The sequence below is a fragment of the Equus quagga genome, chromosome 21 (genome assembly GCF_021613505.1).
Source record: "Equus quagga isolate Etosha38 chromosome 21, UCLA_HA_Equagga_1.0, whole genome shotgun sequence".
NCBI classification, from domain to species: Eukaryota; Metazoa; Chordata; class Mammalia; order Perissodactyla; family Equidae; genus Equus; species Equus quagga.
Genome location: NC_060287.1, coordinates 23,066,789 through 23,088,055, shown reverse-complemented (window position 1 = coordinate 23,088,055; position 21,267 = coordinate 23,066,789). Strand labels below are relative to the sequence as shown.

Below are 21,267 nucleotides of genomic sequence, written 5' to 3'. Positions count from 1 at the left end.
GTCCTTTAATTTGGGGGGATAAATCAAATTGCTAAGTGGATGGGATATTGTGTCAACAGGTTGGCAGATTTTCCTCATAAAGGAGAATTCTATGCAGAAAGCTAACTAAAAACACATCATGGCTTGGTGAGCGTGGACTTTTCAAAGCAACTGTCCTGAATGAGCTGACCGTAATGATGGGTGACATTGACCTTGATGCTCTGGAGCCAGATGTTTCCATCTGAAAACCATCTAAAGAGAGCAAGAATCATCTTAGATATCTCTTACACAGGGCATTTCTCCTGCAGATTTGACACTCAGCTTCTGGACTCAATGCTGACCGTCTTTCCCTACTCTGTTAAACACCATCATGATGGCAGCAGGTGTTTATTACCATGGTTTTGCCATCACATCTTTGCCTCAGTTGGAAGGAGCAGTGAGTGGTGTGCAGAGGGAAGTAATATAGTAATTCCCTTTTACATTGACATTGTGGATCTCTGTCTTGGAGTGATTGATTAGAATCATTCTGTTGAATATTCCTAATTTGGAAGCTCTCGGTTGTGCATGACTTCCATCTTTTAGAATGGTGCTTTCCCCTGGCATGTTTCTAAAACTAAGAATGAGCAAGACGTCTGTGTGTTCTAGGGCATCTCTATAAGCCTAGGTAAGGCAGGGCAGAAACCCAGAGGGAGAATTGTTTTACTTCTAAGAAAAATGGCATATACATAGCAGGCAGAGTCCTTATTCTAATCACGGTGACTTTACAAATGGAATCGGACAGGGTTATGAAACTGATCTTGAGGAGGGTGGCAAAGCATGTGGACAGGTAAGATATGTTTTAATGTAAAACAATGCATGGTATGTATTAACAAATTAGAGTTGGTTAACTGTGTTTTATTGTTTGGGACATTATTGTCCAAGAGACTGGTAAACATAAAATCAAAAATTGTCTTTAATTAAAGAGTTCATGTAATCGACCGTAAGGCGCACTTACAGATATTCCGTATGTTTTCAAATATAGTCAGTCAGTGGACAAGCTGGCTCTCTGAAAACGGGATCACACTCAAACTATGTGTAATTATTTTATGCTTCAAGTCCAGGCAATCGTTTAAGGAAAACAATCAGATGTTTGTGAGAGGTTAAATTTTTTGCATCATAACCAGACACAATCCTTTTACCTTTAAAGCTGACTAGAAGTTATCTTAAAAGAAGTTTATCTTTTATAGTGAAGAAATGTTTTGATATGCAGACACCTTGAGGCATCTAATATTAATCTAAAAGCAGCTGAAAGATCTGTTCACCTCTAGCTGGAATCCTTTTATTACTACTGAGAGCTACATTCATTAAACCAGCCGAGAATGCCCTGCTTTGTTTCAGAGGTAATTCTAAAACTCCTGGTAGGTAATTAAATTCCTCAGTAAATGTTTGGCAGATGCTGCTAATAAACCCAGCCCGAGTTACCACTGGGAGGGCTAATGCGTAAGAAAAGTAAACATGTGTACATGAACAGCGAGCCCGTGCCTTTTCATGCTAAATGTGGTTCCCCACATCTCCTCTGATTAGAGGTGTGCTCTGAACAAGCCGAGACGGGGCCATGCCGAGCAATGATCTCCCGCTGGTACTTTGATGTGACTGAAGGGAAGTGCGCCCCATTCTTTTACGGCGGATGTGGCGGCAACCGAAACAACTTTGACACGGAAGAGTACTGCATGGCCGTGTGTGGCAGCGTCAGTAAGTGGACCTTCCTCCAGCCTGGCCACCTTTCGTCTTTCTCGCCACTGACTCTGCTCTTTGTAACAGATTGGTTTTCCTGGTTAATGGGAATGGGTCTGTTGCTACCACTAACCACATTTCTGTCAATTTCTCTAATTGCCGGGCGTCTCCTCCGGTATGTTCAATCGTGAGCGCACATCTCCCTCTTTCTCTAATAAAGCATGGCCACAGATGTGTTCTTTTACTAGCTGTGATGCATACGTCTTGCAATCTCTAGGGTCCTCTGAGTGCTTCTCCTTAAACCAAGCTGGAGTTGCTGCTTTGTTTTCTCGGCTGTTTCTGCAAATGTATTCTTATGTGTTTGTCTGCGTACATATGTGTTCGGGTCTGTGCATGTGCACTTCGTGTGCAAATAAGGTTGACCACTCGAAGCCTGGCTGATGGAGCTTTGGTGGACTGGCAAGGCGGATTGCTATGATGAGTACTTTTAAGTTATTTCATAATACGTGACTTTTATTGTGGTGGCGAGGGAATGTGATTGAATTGAGCACATGCATTTCAAACGCCACAGGGTAGAAATGACCCCATGGCCTCTGAGCTCACACATAGACATTTGCAATGTCGAGTTTTCATATCTTCTCTTGGAAATAGATAGAAGAAAAAACTCAACATTAGAAACCTTCCATGACATAAGGCTCAGGGAATATCATTTTCAAAGGCTCCTCTCTTGAACTTTAAGCTTTTCATAACTCTGGGGGATAAATAAATGAAGTCATGATGACCTAAATTTGAGTTGAAACTTTTTCCACAGAAGTACTTCTCAGGAGGCGATGCACAGACATATGGGGCTTCTGTTCTTCACAGCCTTCCACGCTAAATTCCCAATTTTATTTTACTTTATTTTTTATGAGTAGGAAGTTTGAACTACTCAATTTCTCAACTTGATAAATTAAAGATAAAACAATAATTGTGTGTTTCTTTTTTGAGCGACTCCTGCCTTTTCTCCTTGTTCTTGTGAGAGTGACAGACACCATTTCCTCCCTTGGATTCCTAGGAATTAGATGAATTGTTTTCCGGTATGATTATAGGATTATGCAAAACAGCAAAAGTACCTGCATCATTAAGACCTTCTATTGTGAAGCCCAGTATCTAAGTGGAATCTAATGGAAAAGTTCCTGTTGGTCTCTTGTGTAAGCCATGACTCCACTCCGAGCCTGTGAGAACAGGTGTAGGAATTGGTAACCCCAGGGGCTTCTTTTCTGGCTCTGATTGGATGATTGCAGCGTCTAGCTCAAAAGACCGCTTTCTTCAGTTTCAAACAAAGATGTTAATTAGGTCAGGTAACATGGAAAACAATAGGCGATTCTGTCGCCTGGAGCCTCTTGAACAAAGGGCTTTTGTTAGAGTGATTCTAACTGGTTTAGCTGCTGGGGGAGATTTCCTGGTAGATTTCCAATTTTTTTCTCCCTTTCCCTGACTTAGATTTAGTTTTGGGAATATAAATATGTCTATGTGTATGTGTATATATATATGTGTGGTGTGTGTGTGTGTGTGTGTGTGTGTGTATAGATATATATAATAAAAAGAGGGTTTTTAAAAATTAATAGCAATGACGAATTTGCCTCGAGAATCAGAAATTACCCCTCCCCAAAAAACCCCTACTACTCTCCCCACTACTCACACCTTCTCTGTTTGATTGGTTTGATTTGACTTGGGCTGGAATCAAGAGCAGAGGGCACTGCAGGTCAGATGGAGCCTCTGGGGGTGCTCCTGATGGCACACACTTTGTTGAGAGATTTGCAGAAGGAAGATGCTCCCAAGAAAGGTGTAATGGGCAAGCTGGGCAGTACTTCGTTTCAGGAAGGTGTGTTACAGAATAATGTATCAAGAAGGCAAACCTGAGAGGCTGAAGGTTAGTTAGAATAGTGGACAGATGTAAGTGGAGAATAAATCCTCAATAAATAGAGCCCGAGGCCATACCATGAATGTGTGAAGCGAATAGAGATGCTGTGAACAACGGATGGATGGGAATTGGTGATGCTTGGGACCAAGGAGGGAAAATAGGAGCAAGAAATCCGCCCACAAGGCACTTGGATGTACTGTCGGAGACAAAATATCCAGCATCCTAGGACGTCGCTGTGGAAATAGGTTTATATGTTTACTCTGGTTCCATGCTGGGGCCAAAACTCAGGATATTTGTTTGGTTTTTGTTGTCAATTCAATCTTTTTGTTTCTGTCTTTTCCTTTGGTCAATGGAATTGTGTGAGTGAGTTTCACCCCTCATTCCCATGTTTCTATTTTTGTTTTTAGTCATGCTCTCTTATTTTCTCCATAGTGTCCCAAAGTTTACTCAAGACTCCCCAGGAACCTCTTCCCCAAGATCCTGTTAAACGTATGTTGTAATTCACTTGAGGGAGGGGAGGTGTACAATGCATGGCTGGATTCTAACTCCAGCATCATCACCTTCTTTGCATGGTTTTGTGTTTCTTGAACACCTGTCTTTTAATAAAATGTTTATTTTCATTGCCTTACTTGTAATTATGTCTGATTTTGCCAGATAACTTCAGATGTCAGGCTAAGAACATCAACTAAGCTTCTATTTCTGATCAGTTTTTTTTATTTATTTAATGTGGTTCTATAAAATACTGTATATAAACGTTAGTATTGTATTTTATTTGGCGTCACTATTTTATTTCCTAAAGCTAACAAGATGCCACGATTTAATGAGAGGCCATGTATATAAGTGACTTGTTTCCCAGAAAAACATTTAATATGCATGCATTGTACTAACTACATGGACTAATGCATATGCACAGGCTTCAATTATGTGTCTTATAAGACAGCTGTTATGCTTTAGGAAGTGAAAGGTCACTATTAGAATTCAGGACTACCTCCTCCTCCTCTCCCTGACTGTACACCAGTGGACAAAGATGCCCAACTTCTGATTTTATCATTAAGATGCAGAAAAAGACCTTCCTGTAAGGAAATGTTATATCAACCTACCTTACAGTTTCTGTGCTTTGTGATGATTTCAGTTGGCAAATCAGTCTAGCTTGGTTTAAAAATGTGGTGTCGAACACACAAATACTCATCTTTAAATTTGGATTATAACCAGAAATAGATTTATCCGGTATTAGGTTAGAGATGATATATACTGTTGCGGCTCGTGGTTGCTGGATGAAGAGACACGGTTTCAGTTATAGCTTAGATATAATGAAAATTAACATTTATCCATATTAGTCTGAAAAAATCTAGTCTTAAAATTGATGAAACCATTTATATGTTTTTTTAAAAAAATTAAAGGATAGTTGGAAAATTATGTAATTTGCAAAAGATTTCATCATAAACCATAAAATTTTTAATGGCCTCTTTATGATTCAAATTCATTAAAATTATGTATAACATTTTGAAGGATGTGGTTTGTACCACAATAAACATGTTACCTGCGATTATGAAAAAACTTATTTTCTGAGAACATTGAAAGTGTGGCAAGTGGGCAGACACAGAAGTACTCGGAAAAACTCTAGATATTAGAATTGATAGTGCATTGATCTGTGGGAGGTGTTGCATTTTATCAGGCATTTTCACAGATCATTTATTTTTCTCAGAAGTACTTTGTGGGCACTTTCCTCATTTCCTTTGTGCATATAACAAAATGAGGCTTAAAGAGCCTAGTGACTTGTCCCCAGCCGTCAAACGTGGCAGGACCAGATTTGAAACCTAAATGATATTGTGGCTATGCTCCACACTCCAAATGGCCAAGAATTTGGTTCTGACATTGAGGTTAGGAAAATGATATTTGAGGTTTAGAAGTACATCATAAAAATACAGAAAATAGTGGAAAGTGGACAAAGAATATTAAAAACATTTTTCCCTAAATACCATGAATATAGCATGCATCAATAAATTAAATGTCTTTCCCACCCTTTTACAAAACAATAACTATTTTTACTTTGTTTCATTTCATTTTAGCATACAAAAGGATTTTTTTAATTTTTGTGAATTAATAGAAATGAGCATCGTCATTTGATAAATTTATTTTCATGAAGTACTTGCTTCCTCAACTCTTCCAAACAGACACTGAAAATCTCTTGTCATTTTCTCTTTCCCAGTAATTTTCTCAATCTACTTGTAATGTAAACACCTTTCCCTTCTAGAATGGTGAGGTGATTTTGGCAGCTATATTTTCTTGTCTACCTACAGAGACTATTCAATCATAGGAAGTGAAGGGTTTTGCAGTGCTCGTACAAACAGACTGGAGAAAGTCTATAATTTCTAGTTATTTATAGCCTGTGCAGCTATGCTATCTTATTTATAGCAAAGCTGCACATTTGAATTGAAAAAGCCATGGTCATCTGGAGGTCAAGTGCAGATCGCAGACGGGAGTCAGAGAAAATGAACCAAGCTAGAAAGGAGAGCAAGCCCGTTTGATTGGGCAACTTGTACTTGCACTCCGCTCCTCCACCAACCTAGGTAACCAACCTAGGGCTAGTTGGAGGATATCTCTTTTCACAAAGGTGGGTGGTTTTATGGGTTTCTCAATCTGAGTTGCTTTTAGTCAAGTAATATATGTGAAATGAGATAGAAAAAGCTCTTCAGTTAAACTGATATAAGATTATATATATGGAGAAAATATGTGATAGTCTGCTTTACAAATACAATAATTTTCTTGTCAAGACATTATTACAATTACACATTTCTAGATTTTAAATCTTTGTCATAAAAAAGCCAATTTTGAGTATTGCAATTTTAAGGGACATTGATTTTTGTTTTGGTTTTGTCATCATAGATAAGAACCTAAACCACAAATAGAAAAGATAGAGACATGAGGCTAAGAGCTTTCATTTTACTCATAAACTTATGGATTTGAATCCTTTAAAAAAATCCATTGCCATTTGGGATAAAGTATCTTGGGAGACCTGAGTTGTCTCTGACATTCATTTTGTGTCTGCCCATTTGGGTTTAGGACAATGCAAAAGTTTCACATTCATTCTGCCCAGTGTAGTGCTTTTGAACAGTAAAATTGCTATGTAAATATTTATTGATTGTTTCAAATATGAGAGTATGATAATCTTTTCTTTCATCTCAGAAGGCAAACAGACCAAGTCCTTAATGGCATTTCATATCACAAAGAGCATCGTGCCAATTTTTAGTCAGCTGACTGCACCAAGGGGTCTGGCCAAAGAGAATGACAAATAACCCATCTTTGGATCCTTCACTTGCAGTGAATTATGACACACACAACATGTAAACCAAGGTCCTTCAACCTCAACAGTAGTGACATGTGGGGCCAGATTGTTGTGAGTGTTGTGCTGTGCACGGAAGATGTTTAACAGCCTCCCTGGCCACTACCCACCAGATACCCGTAACAGCACCCTGGCTGTGATAACCAAAAATGTCTATAGGCTTTGCCAAATGTACCCTGAGGGGCAAAATCACCTTTGGCTGAGAACCTCTGATCTAGACTAGTAGTTTGCCCACATGTGATTCAGAAATATAGCTAAGCTGGTGTAAATAGGTAGGCTTTCCATAAACTTAGGGCATGCTAAGGTGTTAGAAGCCTCCAATTCTTAACATATGTTTAAGGAATTGAATTCTTCAGACCGCTATTCTAGCTCTCAGTATTTACAAGTTAAGGCAGAAGTTGCTGTTGCTCTTCTGACTGCAGTATTAGAGGTCTCTTCGATTTTCTGCTCTAACATAAGTGCTGCGAGAGAAGCAGAGAATAAAGCAGCAGTCCCCTGGGTTGGAAGTGCCTGGTTCACCTGTGTGCCACCCTGTCCTCTGTCTGCTTCACCTCAGTTTCGTGGAATCCCAGCATATGCTAAAGAAGGACCATCTGTGGAGAGGCCACATAGCCTTGCTACACAGCTTACTTGGGCATCGAGGATGTATTTTGGGATCATGTTTATGGCCATAGGGTCTCTGCAGAGGTTCAAGTCTAGCCTCATGCAGGATTGGGGAAGGGGTGAAGATTGATTTCTGTTCCCATCAGAATGGCCCAGATAGAATAGAATAGAATAGTACACTTCCAGAGAATATACAAAGAATTGGGACATATCAAATAAGACCAAACCACCACCCCCAAGTTCTAAGATTGTTGCCTCAGAAGCTCACAGTTTGCAAACTGTACATGACTCATTGTGTGACTTTTGAATGGCATGTTCCACCTTAGCCCCAGAGTCGTCATATCCTGTCATAATGCCAAGGCTATCTTGTCTTTGGCCAGAATTGAACCATTGTTCTTAATCACACTGTTCTTGTTCTTCCAATTGTGCAATAGCAAGTATTAGTTCCCATTAATACATTCTCTTAACAGTAATGGAACTGATATTTTTATGAAACTGCCAAGCATTATTTAAAACAATTAAAAGCATTAAAAGATGTGGTGGTGCATTAAATTACATGTCACATCAGTGCCAGTAAAATCTATTAGATTGGCAAGTATGAGAAGCCACGTCTTTGGTATCCAGAAATGATCAGATAAAAAGAATGGCTTTTTCCCCTGAGCTATCATAGTGAGAAACCCTAAGACTGAAAAGAATTGATTTGCTCAGCAAACTAGCATTTAAAAAAAAAATTTACTAAGGACAGTAAAAAAATGCTCATTGTATATGTGCTTTGCTCTTTAACTATTTCCAAGAAGAGTAAGTAGATAGTTTAATTAAAGGGTCAGCAAAAATTTTCCATACGAGGCAAGATCGTCAATATTTTAGGTTTCACAGGCCATGTGGTCTCTGTTATAAGTATTCAGCTCATCATTTGTAGCATGAAAGCAGCCAAAGACAAGAGGTAAATGAATAGATACAGCTATGTTCCATCCAATAAAACATTTGTTTACAAAAAGAGACCAGTAAGCCATCCCTTGGTTTAAAAAGCTGTTACTTTTGAGCCCAGAATATGCTAGTGCTAAGCTTGTTATTTTGAGGGACACCAGCAAAGTAAACCAAATACCCTGCTTTCAGTCACTTGCCAGTTTTGTTGATGAGATGAGACGAGACCCAAGTATGTGATGGAATTAAACAATAATATAAAATGAAATATACAAGTGTGGGAAAAGATTGCTGTGAAGGGCCAGAGTAAAATGAAATTGGTTTTATCCTTAAGACCTCCATAGAGGTTAACAGTTACATCTGGCTTTTACGGCCGCAATTTCTATGAAAGTGGGCAATATTGAAGATTTTGACTTTTTGAACTCATCTGTTGATTGTTGAGCAACTGTGACAGGTCATCCCTTTAAGACCCACCATTAGTGAAGTTGAGAGTAGCTTCCGACAAATTGACAACTGTGACAGGTCATCCCTTTAAGATCCACCATTAGTGAAGTTGAGAGTAGCTTCCGACAAATTGACAACTGTGACAGGTCATCCCTTTAAGATCCACCATTAGTGAAGTTGAGAGTAGCTTCCGACAAATTGACAAGAAGCAATAACTGAAGGTTAAGACATTCTAGATGCCAGTTATTATTGCTGTTGCTTCACGTATGTTTTTTAGAATCAGACTTGAAGATGCTTTTAAATTTTGGTGCATTGTGCTATGTAGGATCTAGATATTAATAAAAATAACACCAGCATTTATTCTTTCACGCTCATTTCATGTATTTCACAAAATTCCCACATCAGTACGTGTCCATAAGACATAAAAAAGAAATGTAGCTTGACTAGAGTAAACACAGCATAGATTACATTTTTATTACCTTATGTCCGCACATCGCATTGATAGTCTGCCAACTGTGATTGCACTGACTATAAAATAAGTGTGATCAAGGACATGTCAGGGGAAAGTGTCTTTGTTCTTTTTTTTTTTAAAGAGTCTGATACCACATTTAAGGATCACAAACTTTATTTTCACAGTATAAATGGCTCCTCTAACTAGGACTCAGAGTGATAAATATTTGAGTTGAGAATCCATTAGGGATTTCAATTATTTTGGAATGAGAGAAATGGAGAGACTTTTTTTTTCCTTTTCTTAAAGTTAGGGTTGCAGTCTGCAAGCTCTGCCATGTTTTGAGATTAAATTTTCACATAAAATCTTTCTTTACAGGTTTGTATTTCACCTATATATAAATTATCCTCATTGCCACCTCTCATATAAATCATAGCCATTTCAAGTGACAGTATTACTAGCTCTGTAGAAAATAGCATTTTCAGAGGTAAGGCCATGACTTATATAGGTCTTAATTTACTTTCATCTTCTGTTGTCAATGCTATAGAGATAAATTGCCTTTCTGCTGATGAAAGGAGACTCACCAAGTGTTCTTGTTAGAATCTAACAGTATATCAACTAAATGCCATTCACGGGCCTCTATTTAGGGAACCACTCTGCCTCATGGCCTGGTGTAGATGGTCGCAGTTGTTACTGTTTGAAAGCGAGGTTATTCCTCCTCTTGCGTCCTGAGCCCATTACGACTGTAAAATTAGTCACCCTAGAGATTGAGGAAACAAACAAATATCAAAATGATGGGAGCGGTTTTTCACGATGTGTCTCTTTTTGACTCCACATTCTTGCTGTCTTTAGTGTGAATATGAAATGCACTAGTATGCAGTGACTATACAGTCAGAATCAAAATGACTATTTGGTGCACATACAGTTAAATTAGCTGGTATCTCTGATACTGAGATCCTCCAAATGGGCAGGGAGAGTGATTTCTACCACATTCTGAAGATAATACCAGTTTTCACCTTGTTTTGAAGTAAATTCCCTAAAATTACGAAGTTTCCTCAGGGGAAATGCAAGAATGGAAATGTTGCTTTGGCCTCATGTCCCCAGTGATGGTGGTGTATGAGATGTTGGATCCAGCACCAGGATTTTTAATGAACAGAAAGCAAACCTGCTCCCCCCACCCCCAAAAATAGAGCTCTGGCAGGTACTAAGAGAGTAGATACCATGTGAAGAAGAAGTGCTCTGACAAGCATTGGTGCATCATTATTAAAACCGAAATGAACCCTCACAGATATGTGAAAACAATGTCTCCCTTAGTATTTGGTCACCTATGGTTTAGGTAACAGAGTTTTGTGAGGAGAGAAAGAAGTGGGTCTGTGATCCTTCTCTTGCTGGGGTAGGGGTGGGTGTCATATGTGGGGACCTTCCACGAAAACCCTTCACCACCTCCCTGCTGTTTCTCCAAGCCACCCTCATCTTTATCTTTTACTCTTAAAATTGTCGCTTAGCACACAGGGTGATCCTTTTAAAACACATCACTCACATTTTTCCCCTCCTCAAAACAACCCACAGTGGCTCCTCACAGTCCTTAGCCGGGCTTCCAGCCCCTTCTTGATCTGTCCCCCATTTTCTTTCTGCCTCTATTACTACTCTCTCCCTTGCCTCTTCAGCTCTGGCCACACTGACCTTGCTCGTTCTGGAATTTTCCAGGCTCATTCACCTCTTAGGGCCTTTGTACTAGTTTCTTCATCTTCTTGTCTTGTTCTTACAGCAGATAACTGGGAAGTGGGGCTTCAGCTCTTTGTCTAAATGTCACCTTCTCAATTAGACCAGCCGGGCACCTACTTACTACTATAGGCTCTCTGCCCCCTTCCCCAGCAGTCCTGTTTCTTCTTAACCCTGCTCTCTTTTTCTTTTTCTCCATAATACAAATCATGTTGTAACAAAGTGATTTATCATTGTGTTTTTGCATGTGTGTGGTGGTTATTTTTCTTGCTAGAATATAATTCCACGAGGACAGGGTCTTTGTTTTGCTCCTTGGTGTCTCCCATACGCCTCACGTGTACTAGGGGCCGTAATAGTTGTGTGGAATGGCTGAGTACAAGAATGAACACGCACACACAAGGCAGCAGGGTCTACATCCGAGCTGCTGTCTCAGCTTCTCACTTATCTCTGACCTCCCAGGGTTGCCAAAACAAAGAATGAGGCTTATATCGAAAGCATTAGTCATCCAGAATGCCAGGAAATTTTTGGAAGCGGAATGTTCACCTTGAGGCAGTAATGTGCTGTGAATTGAAACTGCTTTTCTGTTGACTTTCTCATTTGGTATTACATTTAGACACCCATTCTCAGTATTAAAAGGTGTACATCTCACTCGATTCTGCGAGCCTGTAAGGAGACTGAACTAAGAAAGTCAACATGAAGGTTATTTGAAAAGTGAAAAGCCCATAAATGTGATGGTGGGAGTACCGCTCATGATTTGGCAGCTTGAGGTCAAAACCTAGAGCTAAAGATGTTTAACCCTGAGTTTTAAGTCTAGTTTTCTGCAGAAAGGTGAATAAACCGAGGGAGCTTGCTTGCAGAAGGCATGAATGAGCATGTTGGACTGCAGCAGGGGCTGAAGGCAAAAAGATCATTCAAGTTCACGTTCTGTGGGCTCTTTCACCTGACCCCTCTTTCATGACCCTGCTTCTGCTGAACATCGGTTGGAGGTCATTTAACAAATAGCATTCAGGGCAAGGACAGCCGTTTGATAGAAAATAGGCTGAGAGACATCATAACAAAGCATATTTTTTGCCAAATTCATGTTGTTCATTAGCAAAACAAAACCCTTTCCAGTGCCCCGGACATGTTAATGAGTTAGCCCTTTACTGCTCTAAATATTAACTTCAGAGCCTCTTCGTGGTTTACCTAATCCTAAATTCAGACTCATTTGTGTGTGCCTGGGGATGTGAGAGTGACTATGTTAAATGATAGTATTTCCCCTCTATGCACTATATGGAATAGGGTAATTTTCTCTTCTCCCACATGAAATGAGAGCACATGTGAAGTGCCTAGCACAGTAGATGCTCATGAATAGATGCTATTATTATTTGGCCAACTTGGAAATCTGAGCCCACATCACAGGACCTAAGGAACCTCAGAGGTGTCTCAACAGGATAAACTGCTTTGCAGTAGCTTAAAAACAAAGCAAAAATAAACCCTCCTAAAGCCAGTTTATTCCCACTTTCTAAGTGGTTAAAATGACCTGTGTTTTAAGTGACCTGTGACATACAGCTTCCTGTTCCTTTGTACCCTAGAACATACCTTGACATTCCTTGAGCCTCTTATTTCCCAAAAGGAGGCACCTTGAAAGGTAGGGACATAGGGCCCAGGTTTTCTCCCCCTGCCCACCATCCTCATTGTCATGTCTATGGCCTACCATAGACTTAATCACAAAATGGCAGCCAGTCTTGGTATGACGGTGTCTTTAGGATGTAGGAATATTAGAAAAATAGAAGCTGAGCTATCTGTACAAACTCCTCCTTAAAATATGCTCCCCTTCCTCCTCACCACCTGCAGGGAAGTGATAATGAAATACCAAACTCAATTTAAAATATCAAGAGGTACCATCATTCTCTCCTTGACTGGACAGTGATCTCGTTTGCTGGTTGGTATGACTACAGAAAAATGTCACTCACTCCTGAGAATTGAGATGGAGGGTTAGTATGAATGGCTAAAAAATTTTAATTAAAGATTAAAACAGAGACAGCTTCCCTTATCATCTTCAACTGGAGGAAGTACAGAGGTCACTAATAAGGATTTACTTGAAGAGAAGCTTTTCTTGGTTAAATGGGATAAATATGTAATGTAGTATTTGTATTTATTTCCATGTGCCTAAAAAAGAAGGTTTAATACTTGAAATATTCTTAATCCTGTTAAACATACCTCACATGCTCATTTCTTTATTATTATTTTATTCTTAACATTGCAAAGCTACATTTCAGTTTAGGCCAGTGAGATTACAGTGACTCAGATTTTAGTGTTTATCTCTTTTAGCATAACATGATAGACAATACTTGAAAACCATAAGAGTTGGAGAAAACCATAAAATTTGCAATAAGAGTTGCATTAAAAGAGTTGCAATAAAATTTGCATAAGAGTTGAAGAACCCTCCTGCTTGTATAGTGACTTTTATAATTCCAGTTTTCCAGGGAGGTGGCCTGCCCTGGTTACGACACTTACAATCGGATGGCTATTTGTATCTATGAATATCACCCTCAACATTTATACATTTTCATTTGTTCGAAATGTAAAATATGGTTTGCCTAATTTTGTCATTCTGCCAGGTTATACTATGCCAGAAGAATTTTAACTTGTTCTCTTTTGAGCTGTACCAGTAAAGATGAAAAAATGATTAAAACCCTGGGAAGCAAATTTAAAATGCTAAATACCACTTCCGTTTCAAGTTGGGAAAATGATTCCGTTAAAAATACCTCCATAGTTATTTGCTTGAGTTTATGCAGAAAAAAAATTTACCTTTGATTTTTTTTGTTTTTTCTACAGAAAGGATTTTAAATTGGAATTTATTGTTCAGTCTTAAAAGTTAAGGGTTCGTTTTCAATTATTTCAGCCTTTTATGTGTGTTATACCAAAGATTTTCTTTAGAAATCCATATTTTCTTATAGGTGGTACTACATGGTCCTGTGTGTAGTTCATTTTCAGTGGATTTGAAATAAAAGGAGCTCATTTTTCCCGTGTTTAGCATAAGCGCTAGATTTGAATAGGATATAGTAAGCAAAGGAGTCAGCCTTGATGGTCTCATGGTTAAGATTCACACTGCGGCCCGGTTTCTTTCCCAGGCAGGGAACCACATCACCCTCTGTCAGTTGTCATACTGTGGTGGCTGCCAGTTGCTGTGATGCTGAAAGCTGTGCCATTGGGATTTCAAATACCAGCAGGGTCATCCATGGTGTACGGATTTCAGGGTCATCCATGGTGGACGGATTTCAGCAGAGCTTCCAAACTAAGATAGACTAGGAAGAAGAACCGGGCCAGCCTCTTCCAAAAAATGGACCCTGAAAACCCTACGAACAGCAGCAGAGCATTGTCTGATACAGTGCAGGAAAGTGAGAGGATGGCGCAAAAAGACCGGGCAGGTCCCACTCTGCTGTACACAGGGTCACCAGGAATTGGAATCAACTCCATGGCACTAACAACAAAAGAGGCAAAAGAGGAGGGAAGACTGCTAATATGCATGAAGTACCCTGTGGGCCACACTTTCTGGAGGGTGACTAACACGTAGTGTGGCATCTCGCTTTCTCCTCATTCCTAGTAGGTTGTCATGTTATCACCACCTGATAGGTGAAGAAACTGGAACTAGAAGAAACTAGAGTACTTAAGTTGCTTGCCCTGGGGCACAGCTAGTCTAAGAAAGACTAAGATCAAGATGTGATTCAAATCAAGTTCATCTAATTGCAAAGCTTGTGCTCTTTGCTTCCTTCTCCCTTTTGCTGCTGACATACACTCTCCCTTGTCCACTACACAGAAGATGGGAGCAGATGTTTTTTGATTTGCACACCCTGTGCCAATCCCAGACCAACTGACTCAAAATCCCTTGAGGGTGGGGGAGGGGAGGGGCGGGCACACAAGCATGTTAAAAAAAATTCTAGGAATATACCCTTCCTCCTTCCTTCCACTTGAAAGCAACATCTGGATAGACATCTAAACTGTTTGTTTTTTTTTAAATAATTATAAACAGTGATTGAAGTAAAAGGGAAGAAATCAGAATGAATGTTTCTCTTTAAAATTAAACATATTATTTAATTATGTAACAAAAAAGCCTTCCAGTTTTGGTTCAAATCTTGGAGCCTCTGGATAGGTAAGATTCCAGATGTTTTCTTGAAGCATGTGTAAAAGACATTTACATTAGAGTTTAGTTTCAAAATGACTTAGCCATAAATTCTTTTCATTCAAATCCTCTTTGGGATATTCTATCTCAAATACAATACTCAAATAATCCAATAAGATTATTGGAGAAGAATACTTAGGACATTGGTGATATTTGAATATTCTTTTGAATAAAACACTTAAATTGATTTGACCTGAGAATATAGTGAAAATACCTAATTTCATTTTTTTCGTTGCCCTGCTTTCTTCTTTAAATCAAAATCTGTTTTTCTATTCGTTTTTTTTTAATAAGCTCATAAATGCTCTGAATTCTCACAAGTCATTACTGATCTTTTGGAAAACTGCTTGTATAGACATTATAATTCACTCAGTTCATGAGTTTAACATTTTTGTTTTATAGTACAAGCTTCAATTTTGTGGGTATTTGTTTCCACATAATATAGCAATATATGTTGCAACTCAGTAATATTGCTCAGCAGTGTTAGGAGAATTCAAAATAGAAATCACTTTCTTTTTGACAGCTAGTATAATGACTGGTTGACTTGCCAAATCTGTGAAGGCAAAAAGGTCTCTTTGTGATTTCAAAAATGCATTTATTGACCTTTATGAGTCTTTTGGTAGTGTTTCAAAGACTTTCTCACAAAAGATGGCTTTGTAATCAGCTATTTAAAATGTATAATGTAGGATTTACCTTTATTCTGAGGTGCAGTTGTTCTGCAATAAACTAATTTTGAGATTTCTTAGGTTTCTGCATGAATCTTAAGGTTTGATATTGGTGATACCATCATTTTCTTTCAAGATTACAAAAATTAATCTAGCAAAGTATAGGGATTTGGAGCAACATGTCTGTTTTAAACACCACTGTTTTTGCTCTATGCATGCTTGTTTCACAGAGAATTTGAAGTACAATACTATAATCGCAAAATGGACTGTTTTCAAGATTTTCCTTCACCCTGCACTTGAAAGGGGTGAAATATATATCCTTACTGTGCTGTGAAATGTCTCGTGGTGTTCTCTTAAACAGCATTAACATCTTGTATGTGCTTCTTTCCTAAATTCTTTGTTCTGGAATAAACAGAAAAATATGGCTTTCTTTGAAATGACTGGGTATTCTGTTTCTCTTCTCAAACCTCCTTCCTTTCTACTTTATAGTTCCTACAACAGCAGCCAGCACGCCTGACGCCGTTGACAAGTACCTCGAGACCCCTGGAGATGAGAACGAACATGCCCATTTCCAGAAAGCCAAGGAGAGGCTGGAGGCCAAGCACCGTGAGAGGATGTCCCAGGTAAGTGTGGTTCTTCCATCCTTCAGCCCTACAATATTGGAAAATCTGGACTTGTCTCTGCCTTCGGGACTCCCAGGGGCCTGTTGGCTAATGAATGTCTATGGGTGGATGAGGATCTTTAATTTTATCCAGATGTTTAAAGACATAATGTTTTAATTTTAAATGTTTGCTGTAAGGGTACCAATTTGGGGTTTTCTGCATCCTCCTTGAGCATGCCACCTAGGAAAAATCCGAGTACAGTAAGTATAGTAGGATTTTGTCAACACAAATTAAATTATGTGTACAACATTCTCAGTGGTTGTATTACTCTGTGTATAGGGTAGTCTTGTAACCAGGATGTTGTAAATTAAAATTCCTTAAAATGTTCTTTAGTAGTGATGAATATGTGTGTATTAAATACCAAATTATTCTAACTTTGAACCTAACATGTCTACGCAGCTAATTCATAGGAACTTAAAAAGCAAAGTGAACCACAATGATCATTTCATCAGTTCCCATAAATGATAGATAATGCAATAGCAGTTCAAGAGATCGGCTTCGCACCCCAGAACAAAGCCATATAAATAACACAGACTCGGCACTTGGAACCCAAGCCTTTCTTGCTCCTCGTACAATACTCCTTTCACTTTGTTATGCTGCAAACCTTGTTTTTATAAAGCCAGTTCTTTGTGAAACAAGTTGAACAATAACTTGTGTCCAAAACATGGCTAATTTATATATAATACTATCAACGACAATTTAAGCTATGCCTTCTACCAGGTGCTGGATGTTGTATTAGAGTTAGATAATACCGAGAATTTTAGCCATTTTTCAGATTCTTCATTCATTCATTCATTCATTCGTTCAGGAAGTATGTATCTAGTGCGTATTTGCCAGTCACTGTTCCAACTTGCAGTCTATGCACTTGAGGATGAATGTGAAAAAACAATAGGAAAAGTCAGATTTAAAGAAACATAAGTGAGTGAATGAAGAAAGCTTTCAAGTTAAAGTCAACCATTCTTTTTTGGCGTTAATATTCTGTGAAAATATCAGAAGGTGTGATTAATTTGTGTCATATTTAGCATAAAAATACTTAAAGGTTCTCATGATAAACATTAAACACAACTCATGAAATAGTCTGCCATGTATTTTTTAAGATCGTAAGCCTTTAGTAGATTGCGTTAATCATATCTTTTTATTTTCTGAAGACTTGACATCTGGGGCCTTACTAGCCCTGGAGAGACTGCTCCTCCAGGGTTAGCCGGTTACTAGAGGTAGCAAATGAATGGCCTGCGAACACACCTTTCCTTTACAAACCCACCAATCCAAAACCCATACTCCCCAACTATCTCCTTTATCAGGCTCTTACATTCTGGGCCACTATCTACCTGCCCTACTCACCTCAAACCAGATACTAGACAACTCAAGACAGCCCTTCTACCCCAAAGCGCACCAAAATTATTCAAACTAGCCAGTCCTAAGCCTGCTTACTCTGCCTCGCTCGTTCCTTCCTGCAAAAACCACAATAAAGACTCCTGTCCATTTTCCCCTCACTCCCACTGCCTCTTGACCAATTCTGGTGCTTACCCTTGTGTCCCCCTGTCCCTCACATGGCATGACCTGCTACCTCCTCTTGGGGAATCTAACAAACTGTCTTTTCAAAAGTAGTCCGCTCCTGATCCCTTGGCCTCAGCATACCTGAATAATAATAGAACCAATATTTTAAAATGTAGGACTATGAATGTATCTAGAAACATACAACACAATTACTTTTTTGTTTTGTTTTGTTTTAAAGATGAGTAACCACAGTACTTGAATCTACTTGGAAATAAGAACATTAAGGGCAGGGGCCGGCCCCATGGCCGAGTGGTTAAGTTCGTGCGCTCTGCTTTGGCGGCCCAGGCTTTCACCAGTTCAGATCCTGGGTGTGGACATGGCACCACTCATCGAGCCCTGCTGGGGTGGTGTCCCACAAGCCACAACTAGGAGGACTCACAACTAAGAATATACAGCTGTGTACCAAGGGTCTTTGGGGAGAAAAAGGAAAAATTTTTTTAAAAAATATTTTAAAAAAAAAAGAACCTTAAGGGGGAAAAACCTTTCATAATACTTTGGCTCTGGAATATAATGTGCAGTTCTAATTTCTGTCCATGATGAAAACTTAAAAGAAAGTTGAACTAGAAATCTCATAGAATAGTTGAGGTTTCACCTAAAAGCCACTTCTTTTGAAAAATGGGACATGTCATAAGGAAAGACACAAGCTGGTAAATAATCGTGGTTAAGAAAGCATAGGATGACTATGAGTCCTACTTATTGCCCCTGCAATGATGTCTTTTAAACTTAAATCCTATCTCAGTACTTGTTTCTGAAGCTTTCAGAGTCATCTCACTGCTCTCAAAATCCATTTGTGGGACAACGAAGTCCAAAAAAAGAATAATAGCAAAAATAAACACAATGCTTAGCTTGGCATTTACAGTGCCTACTCTCATACTCCAACCACATATTCCATGACTCCAGTCCTCTTGCTTCCTCTCCCACCTCAGCTGCTACCATCATCATATCGGCAACATTAAACTGCTGTTCTTGTTCAACCACCCCACTCAGCATACGCTGAACTCATCTTGGACTTCTGTTTGCTCTCTGCATTGACTTCTGGAAAGATCTTACCAGTCTTCTTCACGTTGGCAATCTCACCCATCCCTTATACCTCACAGTTCTCAGAATGGGACAGACGGTCATTGCTCTTTTCATTTATCTCAAATATTTGTTCCTCAGCTTTATTAGTGATTTTTTGATATATGTCTTATCTCTCCACCTGGATTTTAAACTTAGTCTTTCTAAAATAGTCTTTCTAGTCCAAAATAGTCTTTCTAAAATAGTCTTTCTTTCTTTTTAATACAAATTCAGAATGCTTTTTCCAGTATATTTTGGTCATTTTGATCCTGAGGATACTGATTTCAGGGGCTGGCCTGGTGGCGCAGCAGTTAAGTTTGTACATTCTGCTTCAGCGGCCCAGGGTTCGTCAGTTGGAATCCCAGGTGCGGACATGGCACCGCTTGGCAAGCAATGCTCTGGTAGGCGTCCCACATATAAAGTGGAGGAAGATGGGCACTGATGTTAGCTCAGGGCCAGTCTTCCTCAGCAAAAACAGGAGGATTGGCAGCAGATGTTAGCTCAGGGCTAATCTTCCTCAAAAAATAAAAGAATACTCATTTCAAATACTCCACCATTCAAATATTATAGATCTCTCCTAGAATAATAACGTTCTTTTAGCACATCTATTTATCTCATGACTTAGTTCATATAAGTTTTGATAGATTTTCTCATTTTTTAGTCATTAGCTATATCTGAGATGACTTAAGAGATGTTGTCCTGGAACGGAGAATGTTGTCCGCTAGATTCCCGTGGTTAGAGGAAAGTGAAATGCCTGAGATCAACATTTATCTTCATCATCTTTGGTGCTGAATTCTGGAGACTACTTGACTTTGAACTTGCCTGCCTCTTAAATCTCTATGTATTAGTTGTCATTTTCTCTGCGTGAAACAGCCAAGTCTTTGAAGACCCATAAATCTAGATGATACTGATACTTTTGTGCATGCAGTGGAAAATTGCTTTACAAAAATATACGGAGCAGCTGCAAAGTCCAGATCCTGAGAATTTTTAATTAAAAAGCTGTAGTCTTTTAAATTGATTTTTAGTATAGTTTTTGTTATTTCTTTTTTTTACAAATACAGAGGATTTCAGGGTTTTTTTTTCTGTATTTTAGGGTTTTTTGTTATTGAGGCTCGTGAGTACTCTAATAGATTTCTGTTATGTTATGATAGTATCTAGCAACTGTTAGAATCTAAACAGTCTATAAATGCTTATATTATTACATATTGATAATAATTATGTAATATATCTATAATTATACATAACTTATTTGTATATTATATATTTAAATATATATAAATACAATATATATGAATTTAGCAGTTTTAACATATCCTTAAAATGAAGTTCTTCAAAATGAAAGTTGACCTTTCTCTAGATTGACTATTTTTAGTATAAGCATCAGCATCTTAGGAACAGCCCTTTTTCCTGTCACCAAATATAAATACTTAGTTCACTTGTTGGATCTGCCAATTTTTAGTGGGAAATTGGGCCATAGGAGGCAAAAGTATGGTCTTTAGAGCCACAAAAATCTTGGTTTATATCCTTCTTTCTCTGTTTTTTCCCTTCATGACCTTGAGCAGGTATCCATAAAATGCAGTTGGCCATGGCTGATCTCACAGGCTGTGGTGACAAATCAATTAAATGAGACAGATTTTATAAAGCACTTAATACAGGGTCTGGTATTACCTGGTCTGGTATTGCACGTCAGCGGTAATGTTATCTGTTATCAGTGTACCTCAGTGGAAGCCATCATTCAGAGAGAGATGTTGAGCCTCTTTCACTAAGTGGGCCTAGAGTGGTGGTACAGGTGAATTGTTTAACTTGTGAGGGTATAGGATATTAAATTTCTCCGAAAATCAAAATTTTAATTTCATTTCTATAGGAATGCCTATTTTCAATCCGTTAGTTAAATACATCTCCATCATTATTCCGTGGGTTCCCCTGCTCACACCTGAAAGTTCAGGTTCTGAATACACAAAGGGAGAATGTAAAAATTTAAATATAAGACAAGAAATCAGTTTTTCACATTCCAATTAAGACATTTAACTTCTCTTTCAGTCCAATTTTGAGATTCTTTGTCTGAAGAAGTCATAGGAGAGTACTG

At 38.7% G+C, this 21,267-nt stretch overlaps 1 protein-coding gene across 6 annotated transcripts in view; it reads left to right on the top strand.

Annotated features, from left to right (window-relative positions):
• The window catches only part of APP (amyloid beta precursor protein), a 253,985-nt gene that overhangs the window by 154,252 nt on the left and 78,466 nt on the right, over positions 1 to 21,267 (top strand). For 2 of the 6 annotated variants that reach the window (XM_046648237.1, XM_046648232.1), the window contains exons 7-9: positions 1,543 to 1,710; positions 4,028 to 4,084; positions 16,396 to 16,529. In XM_046648237.1, the coding sequence (XP_046504193.1) occupies positions 1,543 to 1,710; positions 4,028 to 4,084; positions 16,396 to 16,529 (359 nt within the window). The remainder of the gene's footprint in view (positions 1 to 1,542; positions 1,711 to 4,027; positions 4,085 to 16,395; positions 16,530 to 21,267) is intronic. The other 4 variants (XM_046648234.1, XM_046648233.1, XM_046648236.1 and 1 more) reach the window with 2 other exon arrangements.